Source organism: Microtus ochrogaster, linkage group LG8, assembly GCF_000317375.1.
Source record: "Microtus ochrogaster isolate Prairie Vole_2 linkage group LG8, MicOch1.0, whole genome shotgun sequence".
Taxonomy (NCBI): Eukaryota; Metazoa; Chordata; class Mammalia; order Rodentia; family Cricetidae; genus Microtus; species Microtus ochrogaster.
Genome location: NC_022033.1, coordinates 24,225,361 through 24,236,555, shown reverse-complemented (window position 1 = coordinate 24,236,555; position 11,195 = coordinate 24,225,361). Strand labels below are relative to the sequence as shown.

General features: G+C 48.3%; 1 protein-coding gene across 3 annotated transcripts in view; it reads right to left on the bottom strand.

Annotated features, from left to right (window-relative positions):
* Positions 1–10,635, bottom strand: part of Fkbp1a (FK506 binding protein 1A) — a 21,317-nt gene extending 10,682 nt beyond the window's left edge. The window contains exons 1-2 of one of the 3 annotated variants that reach the window (XM_005363166.3): positions 10,458–10,635; positions 10,338–10,385 (exon numbers count right to left, since the gene is read on the bottom strand). In XM_005363166.3, the coding sequence (XP_005363223.1) occupies positions 10,338–10,385; positions 10,458–10,494 (85 nt within the window). In that variant the 5' untranslated portion in view covers positions 10,495–10,635. The remainder of the gene's footprint in view (positions 1–10,337; positions 10,386–10,457) is intronic. The other 2 variants (XM_013352248.2, XM_013352249.2) reach the window with 2 other exon arrangements.
* Between the last annotated feature and the right edge of the window lie 560 nt (positions 10,636–11,195).

Genomic DNA, 11,195 nt, shown 5'->3' with positions numbered 1-11,195 from the left:
AAAAGACAAGCCAACCAGGGAGAAGGTTCTATATACCCAGAGTATTTAAAGAACTACCAGATGTGGTTCCTGTTACCAGGCCTGGCTGCTGTGGAGGACTGTGTCCAGGACCGTGGCCCCTGACACTAACTACCAAGGGCCATGTGGATGCTTGGGGTATGGCCAGCTACCCACGATCATGGTGACGTATGGGCCCATGCTGCTGTCAAGGGCCATGCCTGAGTCTGTGGTCCTGCTGCAGCTGGGGTCTATGATGACATCTGTAGTCTATGTTACCACAGGGGGCCCTTGGAACCATGCATGATGACATTTGAGGGCCACGGTTAGCCTGCCCCACCCTTCAATGCCTCCTCACACACTTGGGAGGACTGGCCCTGATGGCATGGGGATAGGAGAGCTGGCTGTCTCATCTGAGGGGACGGCCCCAATGGCCCAGACTAACCAGTTCAGCTACCACCCAGGGCCTTGGCTTGGCCCTCTGTAACATTTACTCCATCTATGACCTGTTGGCAGCACATGAAGGAACTGGTCCTGTGGAACAACACCCACAGGATTGCCATTACTTGGAGATATCCTAGAGGAGTTTCAGTAAAGGTCCAGTGATGATGGTGTACCAGATAGAACCAGAAGCCTTGAACTAGACCAATGACTCATTACAATGAACATTTGCAAATAAAGCTCCCAGTGCCACTAGGATGAATGAAAGTGTTGGTAAGGTGGGAAAGACTGTGGATCAAAGAGGGTTTTTCTTTTGGCCTTTAATTTTTTTTTAAATTTTCTATTGGAGGGGGACACTGCAAGGGTGAAGGGTGGATATGGGGGAACTGGAAAATGAGTGAAATTGGGATGCATGATGTGAAATTCCCAAAGATTGCCAAGTTCAAAGGCCAATTTCAACCATACAACAGATGATGAAACTAAGAAAACAAGCCAATTGAGACAAAGCTTTGAACCTATACTTCACTGAAACAGATGTACACAGATGGCAAGTGAGCATATGAAAAGATGTTCAATATTCTTAGTCATTACACAGTGCAATTAAAACCATCAGGAGGGATACTACTGATTAAAGTGAATAACTGAAAGACTGGCCGTATCAAGTACACACTGATGGTGGAATATAAAACAGAGCCAACTACTCTGTTAGGACCTGAGTGTGAACATTTGTGTTCCATATGGCCTAGCCATTCTGTATCAGTATTATCCTAGAAATATGACAGTATACAAAGACTCTTACACAATCATTCAGAGCAATTTTTAACAGTCAAACCCTAAGAACCAACCCAAGCACCTCCCAAATGATGACTAAATATATAAACAGAAAACTACTCAGCAACAAAAAGGAACAAACTATCTATACACAGAAGACAGAACAATCTTGAACACTTACACCAAGTAAAAGAAACCAGTACAAGACTAATAAACACTACACAGTACCATTTGTAAGGATTTTTTACATCCCAAACTAGCCAAATATGATAGTGCGCATCTTTAATCCCAGCACACCAGGATGGCAGAGAAAGGAGGATCTCTGTGAGTTCAAGGCCTGCCTGGTCTGCATGGAGTCTTGCGACCCTGGCTCAAAACAAAACAAAACTGTAAACTAAGTTCTGTGACAGAAAGCATATTAGCTGCTAGGGAAGGAGACAGAAAGGAACTTCAAAATGATTTTAGCAGGACTTAGACTGTACACTGTTGTGGTCTTTAGGACAGTGTTTCATTATATAGCATAGGCTGGCAATAACTCATAATCCTCCTGCCTCTAACTCCAGGTTGCTAAGATTTTAGGTATGAGCCATTACACCCAGTTAAAACTGGATACTTAAAACATTTACTGTATGACAACTGTGCCATAACAAAACTTTAAAAAGGAAAGTAGGGTGCTGATGATGGAGGTGCACATCTATACTGAAGGCTGGGGGAGAGTATTCTGAGGTCAGCTAGATCAACAAAGTGCCTGCAAAGACAGAAGGGAAAAAAGTAGGCAGTGGCATTTATTAACCTCTGCATATGCTCAGCTCCTGTTCCACACAGGGAACGGAAGTAGGGCAAAGAGAAGGAACAGGTTGAGTCTCAGCAGTGTCCATCCCTTTCAACTCTGGAACCCCAGTCACTGGAACCTGGAACTCCTGAGCAGTGAAACCACCTGCCAAGTTAGCGCCAGAATTTCCTAGAGGAAAAGCAGGCTCAATAGGGATGAGACAACTGAGGCTACAGTTTACACACAGCAAGCTTTCTACTCTCAAGGCCACGCGTATCTGCTGGCAGCAGTGGTCACTTTCACTTCTGATTGAACACAAACTCCACTAAAGACAGAGTGGACTGAAGAGCTGCAGCTTCTTCGTTTCCAGTCTGAATTCACGGCACTCAGAGCTGACCTCAGCTAGAGGTTGCAGACCTGGACTCTTACATTGCGGTAGCATGTGGCTCAGCCCTTGGCTCCACTCGCCTCACTCAAGAACCAGCAGGACAGGACAAGCAGGAGGCTTCCATATTTAGCCCTTCTTCCCTATATGGCAACAGCAGCTAAGGGGTGCTTCTAAGAGTTTTACTTTCTCATCAGTGAGAAAAATGAGAAGAATTGGGGGTATTCAATGTAAAGCACAAAACCACAGGAGGAATAAAGGATTCCGCTGCACAAAGCCCATGCCACTTCTATCCCATGCAGTTTCTCGTTGGGAGAAATCAGACTCAAATCCTTGAGGGAAAAAGGGTTTTAGGAAAAAAAAAAAAACAGTTTGGAGGAAGACGTAAATGTATTTTCCGCAAGCAAGCTAGGCAAGCAATCTGTCAGTCACACCCAACTCTGGAGTGTACATTTACAAGTAATTGGCAAAAGAAAAGACATGGGCAGCACCTACCAAGCAGAGTACCAAAGTGCCCTAGGCTGTGCTCTCAGTACTTGGCTTAAGCCAACAGTGAAGACCCACAACCAAGACTCAAATCCACGAGGTCCAATGATTTTTGTTTCAGATTACTTTGCTTTGTGGGAGACAGAGTCCCAGGAAGCCCTCTACTGGGTGGGGAACAGGACAGAGACTCAAGAGACTCAATTCAGTACTTGTAATGACAGCTCATTCACAGCACTCAATAATCTTTGCATGAGGCTTTTACAGGTAGCATTTTACATTGACCAAAATAAAGGAAGTTATAAACAGGAAATTTTAAACCCCTCTATTTAAAACACATAAAACCATCAAGTAACCCAAACATCTCAAAACCTTCAAAACCAAAGCAAAGTTCTTGTCATTTGCCAATGGGAGAAGAAGGGCTTGCTAAGCCCAAAACAGAATGAGTTTCCAAAGCACAGCCAATACAGCTGTGGAATGGAAGGGGGAGCCATCCCAAGACAAATCAGTCTGCAGGTTTCCCAGATCAGAGTACTGACAGAGACCTGAGGACAGACCTGTTTCCCTTCCCTCCATATAGACATAGAAACTTCCCAAACCTCTTTTTGCAATAATTTCTGTGTTAGAAAGACAACATTCCATGAGTTTTAAGTTCACCAAAGGGAACAAGGGAGCAGTCAGCTGTTTGTGTCCAAAGTCAGTCATGATGGTCATAATGATGAGGTAAATGAACAGCATGCAGATCAGTGAAGTGTGTGTACGACTAGATCAGTCTAGCTGAGTGCTTGCAATGAGCAGCGCAGAAAAGACAGAAAGAATGCTGCCACTAGTGAGAGACTGGAAAAGCTCGACATTTAGACTTCTCACAATAGACCTTACTTTAGTGTAAGAAAACAAAGACAAAATTGGTGTTGGGAAAACTCCACCAGACTCAAAGAAAAAACAACGGCTCTTCATCAGCAAGTATCTGAGCTGTTTTAGCCCACTTCTAGTCCCCAGGGACTGCTTCCCAGTATAACCTTCCTGCCCTGGGCTGCTTCTTACCACAGGTGAATGATATGGCCGGAGGTCTATCCCACCACTTGCATAGTCCACTAGGTCCAACTGTGAGGAAACACAGATCCAAAAGTCTTCAGAGTCAAGACCCACAGTGGGAGGAACTGTGCAACACTCTGAAGAACACAGGTAGATGCGTCTCTCAGTTCCCACATTAATCACAATATAAACGTGGTACACTGGAGACAAAATGCATTGCTCTAGGGTGTACTTCTCCAGACTGATTGTGCCATTCCAACTTCCCTGCTCTGTTTTTGCTCTCCCTTAAGCATAAGCCTGACAAGCAGCTAGACACAGCCTTTGAAAATACAAAAAGACCTTATTTTCTCTTGTTTTCCAAAGTCCTCCAATGGCTCTGCATCTGAGAAAAGAATCTAAAATCCTTAGAGTAGCTCACAAGAGCTGCCATCTCTCTGATAACTTCTCTGCTTCCTTACAGACTGCATTTACATCAGGTACACCCCTACTCCTTTGCACTTGCTGTTGTGCTCTGAATTCCTACTCAAATAGCCCTGTAGATTAATCCCCTAAATCCTTTAGTGATCTATTCAAAAGTCACTTTCTCACTGAGATCTTTGCTATTTAAAATCTTGACCCTTTCCTGACCCTCTCCTTAGCATTAACGAGCAACACATCTTTGCATTAATTATACCTTTCCCACTACAGCTAAAAATTGACAAGGGTAGGAATTATGTTTTCCTTCATTCTTGAATTCTTGATACCCAGTACAGTACCTGGCACACAGACACACTTAAATTCTTTCTTCTTGCCTGCCTGAGGGAAGGACACCTAAGATAAGGTACCACTTCTTCCAGGCAGCTCTGGTTTACAGGTGTGGGCGCCCTACAGGGATTTCAATGTCTGGCCACTTGCCCAAGACTCTCTCTCCCACCTTCAGACACCATCACAGATTAATAGAGGGAAGGCTGAGCTCTGGGAGTAGTGGTATAAGTACTTTCTCTTTCTAGCCTAAAGGAAACAGACACACCTACCACAGTAGTAGGAATGTGGGGAGTGGAGGCAAACGTGGTAGCACTTAAGCAGAGGAACAGATGGACCCCCATCCCCACCCCCACCCCCAGGGAGAAACTTCTGAGTTCAAAAAAACAGGCTTGCCTGAGTGGTCAGAGCTCTTGGGACAGAAAGTGCAAATTTCAAGACACACAGCTCATCCCACTGCAGTGAGTGACCCTCAGAAGAGCCAGAACAGCTAGGGTCACTTCACTGAGTTTGGTCTGGGATACCAGCAGATCACTGTACATTGTATTGGACGTCACAAGAAGGAAAATAAGGAGGATGCCCTCGTTCTTAGCAGGGGCTCCTGCCTTTTGAGGTAAGGATATTTCAAGCTAAGCTGGGAACAGTGGTGTATAACTTTAATCCCAGCACTTGGGAGGCAGATCTATGAGTTAAAGGCCAACCTGATCTACACAGCGGAGTTCCAGGATAACCAGAGCTACATACTGAGACCCTATCTTGGGCGGGGAGGGGAACAAAACAAAACAAGATGGCCCAGCTAACCACTGGTTATAGAACTATGGATGTGTTCAGAGTGGACAGTAACAGCACATATAAATGGCAACCCCTGTGCCACACAGGCAGCAGCTCTCGGACACATTATGGCTGTTTTCACTTTCCCTTCTTTGAAAGGCTCTCCATAATTAGTGGCACCCACATAGGAGAAACATGCTTTGGGAAAGACAAAGGAGCCTCTGCTGTCCTTACCTGTGGAAGGAAGATATCAGTGCTTATGTAACTGACTTGGGGACTCACGACGCCCGAGGAAAGCAACGTTTCTAGAGCCGGGTCCATTTTCATTTGCTAACACCTTAACATTAACATTTGCTAAGGAAATCTGCGAGAGAAGCAAACCCTAACCTGTCCACGTAGCTAAGGTAGCACAGGCCAGCTGCACCACTCTCACAACTACTACCATCAAACGGCTTCCTCATGCACACACCCTGGGAGTGTGGCTGTAGATGGACTTACTCCCCAACATCTCCTCTGCACACCCATTTCTCCACCTGGGAAACAGGAGGTCATCCTGGCTGGAGCCAACCACTTCCAACTTCTGTGTTTGAGACAGGATTTCACCATGTAGTCTTGGTCAGCCTGGAACTTGCTAGGATAGACCAGATTGGCACTAAACTCCTAATGATCCACCTGCTCTGCCTCCTGAGTGCTGGTATTAAAGGTATGAGCCACCATGCTTCCAGCTCAGGGCTTCCAACTGCTTCAATTTTAAATGCATCTAAGTCTGACCACTCCAAGGAGTTTTGGGGCCAAGACAACAGCTCAACCTTGCTCCTACTCTGGATACCACAAAGGTATCTGGTACATGGAGCATAAGAAATCTAAGCACGGTATGAACACCGCCATAGCTGCCACATGCCTCTGCTCACAAGGTGCTACTACTATGGTTTTACAGACAACATACAAAAGCCAAAAGAAAAACAACAATTTAATTAAGTTCCCAGAGCCCACTGATTGCAGAGACGAACACAAAGCCAGCAAAGGATTCCCATCCTTGAGAAGCAAGCCTAACAGCATTACTTCTATCAACGGGTTGGGCTAGAACACTCTCACACGTGAGATACAACCAGAGTACTATATATCCTTCAGAGGGAGAAGGTCAAAATCCATGTCAGCTCAAGACATATTTACCTGACCCAAAGGAAGAGTGTTCTTACGGCAACATACCAAGTGCCCTTACTCCTACTGCCTACCACTCTTTCACACAATCCACTCCAGGCCCTGGGCCTTGCACAAGAACTCTTCCTCCAGATGGCCAGAGTCCACTACCAAACTTGCTGTGCGTGATGCTGGGGGCCGGGGGAGGGCACACATCGGGACTTTTCTATCTCCCCCCCTTTTTTGAGACAGGGTTTCTCTGCAACTTTGGAGCCTGTTCTGGAACTAGCTCTTACAGACCAGGCTGGCCTCAAACTCACAGAGATCCACCTGCCTCTGCCTGCGTGCTGAGATTAAAGGTGTGTGCCACCACTGCCCAGCCCTTTTCTAACTCTCTACATTAAAACTCCCTTCCCCATCCCTCTCTGGTTTACTCTCTCCACCGTGTCTCTATCTACCTGACATGTCACAATGTCATCATACTGGTACCCCCTCTTGAGATCAAGTCTTTCACTGGCCACATCTTGTGCCTGCCTTGTTGCTGCAGAGGGGAAGGCATCCGGTCACAACTCTGCCCCAACAGCTCCAGACTGTTTTGTGACAGCCATGCTGCACACTAGAAGATAAACATGAGCTTCCCTCCAGACATCAGTTCACCAACTACAACAGCTTGTAGGGAGTGAGTAAAATATGCAGAAAAGAGGGAAGAAAGCTAAAGAAAAGTTAAAGGCAATGGGCCAGATCGCCCCAGTCAGACCTGAGGTGATGACAAGGAACTCGTCTTCTCCACCAGACACCAGGATCCTAGGGATGGCTAAACCTCATCCCAAGGACAACATGTCTAGCTGAACTTTAGGAGGATAAAAGAATTCCTTCAATCCACTTGAGACTTCTCTCACAACGACAAGCACGTTGCCTGCTATGGCTGAGTAAAAAGGGATGTGCACTAAGATAAGCCTCACAGCAACCACGAAGCAGCTGCGGGAGACAGGGAGGGAGGAGTTGTGGAAATCTACTTGGCCTTTAAGGACTTAAATGTGTAGCTTACAATCCCACCTCCTCCCTCAGGTCGCAGCTCTCAGCAATCACTGAATTATCCTCAGTGGCACCACAGAGGTCTTCAAGGCCTCACTCATGCTGTGCTCTGGCAGAGGTCACGGAATGCTTAACATGGCACTAAGTCAGCCCTTATTGGCATTTATAACATCACTGAGGTTGAGGCTGGGGGGGTTCTGGTCACCTTCCTTCCTTTCCTGTCTCTCTGGACCCATTCTAAACCAGCAGAAACGGATACCTGTGTTAAAACTTGCATCATCAGGAGTATTCACCCAGCTCACACCTGAGTCACTCACATCCTTCCTCTCAGTCACTCAGCCAAACGGTCTGAGCCAGACATCGAGAAGGAAACAGAAAAACTAGCATGGGCACAAAGACTTCCACCATCAGCAGCAAGAGAAAACCAGAGTTGAGAAATAGGGGGTTTCTCCTCTCAGCTTGGGACTCCATGGCTTTCCCGTCTTTGAAGATCCTCTTCCTCCAATCTTAAAAGGCAATCTCTTCTGTTCACCATTCCTTCAAAATGGATTCTATTCCCAGTGACTTAAAAGCCTTCATGCTACGGATGTGATCTCACACAGTACTTCTACCCCCTCTCTCACGCCCCCACAGGTCTCAAACAGGTTCTTCCTGGGAGGCTGGTGGCAAAGCCTCTTGGGAACAAAGCCACCCGCCCTCAGGAGAGAACAGCCTATTCTGTGAGTGCGAGGCACAGCTGGCTTCTCACTAAGGCGTCTTTGTGGAGCTTATCAAAATGAAATAAAAAAGAAAGCTTTTGTTTTAATCCGCGCCAGGGTCCTGCTGTTGTTCTGGGAACACGTGGGTGGGGGAACACAGACTCGAAGAGGCATTAGGAGTCCTGATGCTGTTCTGGGTCCCACAGCCATCTGTTCTTTTAGGAAGAGGCTACAGACACTCTATGGAGAGAGTTCACCAAGAGGCACAGCAAATCATTTCTGCCTATATGCTGGTACCTGGTTTGCAGCAGCAGCAAAACATAGGCTAGGAAAGGATGAGGGTCAGTCTTAAGAGACAGATGCAGTCAGGCATTATAGTGTGGCTACTGCAACCATGAGAATTCAGGGCACTGCCTACTCACCCACTTCCCTAACCCCTTAAACCAGTGTTTCTCAACCTGTGGGTCATGATCCCTTTGGGGGCCTAACAACCCTTCAAAGGGGCTGCCTCAGACGTTTTACAATTCAAAAGAGTAGTTATAAAGCAGCAACAAAAATAATCTTATGGTTGGGGGTCACCACAACATAAGGAACTATGTTAAAGGGTCACAGCATTAGGAAAGTTGAGAACCACTGCTTTAAACACACGGTTTAAAAAAAAAAAGGCAGCAATATTAAAAAGAGCAACAATATTCTCTTTCAACTGGCTATCAAAGATAACTAAACTGACAAGAACTCCTCTGCTAGCCCTCCCAGACTAAGGTGCTGGCTGGAGCCCTACCACAAGGGTTACGTTAATGTCCAAAACACCCCGCGGTTTTTGTTCATGACAAGAGTCGGTTCTACCCAAAGATGGAGTTCAATATTCCTTCCACTGGCAGTTTTTCAAAGGTTCTGGTCCTTAACTCCTTCCATCTCCTGCCCACTTCTCTACTCAAGAAGTCACAGAAAAAATGGGGCAGAGAAAGGAGGATGTGCGTTGCCTTTCTCCCCTTCCCGGTAAGTCATGCCCCTCAGGAGAGGGATCCTCCCCTGATCAGGGAGAGAAGGCAACTTGAGCCTGAACAGCTTGGCCAGATCAGCCAGAAAAAACGGTGGGGGTGGTGACAGTGGAGGGGAGGAGGGAGAAGCAGAAGAAACAGAGGAAGGATGGGGAGGGGGGGACAAAGGAAAGGGTGGGAGAAGGGAAGGAGGGGGAGGGAAGTCGATTCATATCAGCTGTGGCTACACCACTCAGCCTAGCTATGAAGTCAGAGCCAGCGACCCTCCCCCTCCCCAACCCAGAAGGACCTTGTAAGGGCATGGAGGAAAAGATGGTCCCAGGGCCAACAATCCTAAGGGTCTTGATACTTGAATTCTGACGGGTGTGCACGTCTTTAAAATTTTAGTTACTGTGTACTACACTCGCGACCCCTCGGTTTCCTTTATTTTTTAAAACGGGGGTGAGAAAAGTCTCTACTCCTAGAAAGGGGAGCGTGGGAATGCCATGGTGCATCCTTTAGTCTGGTAATCACTGCTACCCAGCTAAGATTTACAAATGGGTCAAAGAGAGAGAAAGAGATCCTGCATTATCTATTTCCTGAAGGGCACGTGAAACCACAATAATGACTTAGCAAGTGGGTCGTTTCCCACCCGTCCCAGAAAGGTGAATTCAAGGGTTTTCCCAGGAAGAGATGGCTGGGCAGACTAGGAATTACCTCCCCTTCTACTACTGAAGGGAGAACCCCCCCCCCAAAAAAAAAGCACGGAGAAGGTATCCATCAGGCCTCGGAAACTGTTCAAATCTAAGGGAACCTTGCAGGGAGCATTTTGACCTCCGCCAGGCCAGCTTCAGTTTCCTCGTCTGGGCAGCGGGGACCCTGTAGCCCCTGGGGGGCCGCGCACCGCTCAGGGGATACCAGACTGCGCCTGCCCAAAGCCCCGCTCGGGCCAGCGGGCCCAGCCAGTCCCTCGGGGCCCGGCCACCGCCCAGGCCTCGGCCGCCGGCCACGCGGCCGCCACGCCCCGACCTCCAGCCACCGCTTCTCCCCCCTCCCCCACCCCCAGTGCCCAGCCCCACCCGACTCACCCGTGTAGTGCACCACGCAGGTCTGGCCGCGCTTCGGGAAGGTGCGCCCTAAGGAGAGACAGACGGCAGGTGAGCGGCTGCGCGTGGCGGCAGAGGAGCGGGCGGCGGGCGTCTACTCACCGTCTCCAGGAGAGATGGTCTCCACCTGCACTCCCATGGCGGCGGCGGCGTTGGCGGAGGAGGAGGAGGAGAAGGACGCGGGCGGCGGTGCGGCGGGCGGCGTGCAGCCGGAGCAGACCTGGCGTCGGTTCAGCGGTTCGGCTTCGTCCCACGGCGTGTCGCCTGCGCACGCGCGCGGCAGGGCACGGTACGCCCCGCCCTGCTTGCGCCGGGCGCTCACGTTTCGGAAGCTCCGGCTGCTGGGCGGAGGGACCGGAAGTCCGCGGGCCACAGACCCCGGATGCAGCTGCGGCGGAAGGCTCTCAGTGCTGCCTGCTGCCGGTTTTCCTCTGCGTTTTTGTGCTTCTGAGAATCGCAGTAATAACGGGTCACTTAGAAATGCTTTACACTAATTGTAAAGCATCCCTGTAAGGACGATAGCTGTGAGTAGGCTTTGTGTATGTGGAACCACGTTAACGTTCGTAGGTGGCCCTAGGTTCCGACACCTTGTTGGAAAAGTCAGTGTTAACATTGCCCTCCATGAAAGCCCCTTTTTGTCCATAAATACACACACACACACACACACACACACACACACACACACACACACACACACACAATATGGAGATAGAGCCGGGCATGGCTGCGCACGCCTTTAATCCCAGCACTTAGGGCAGAGGCAAACCTAGTCTGCCTAGTTCCGGGCTAGCCAGGGCTACACAGTCCCTAAAAATAAAACAAAAAAGTTCTTACGTGTGT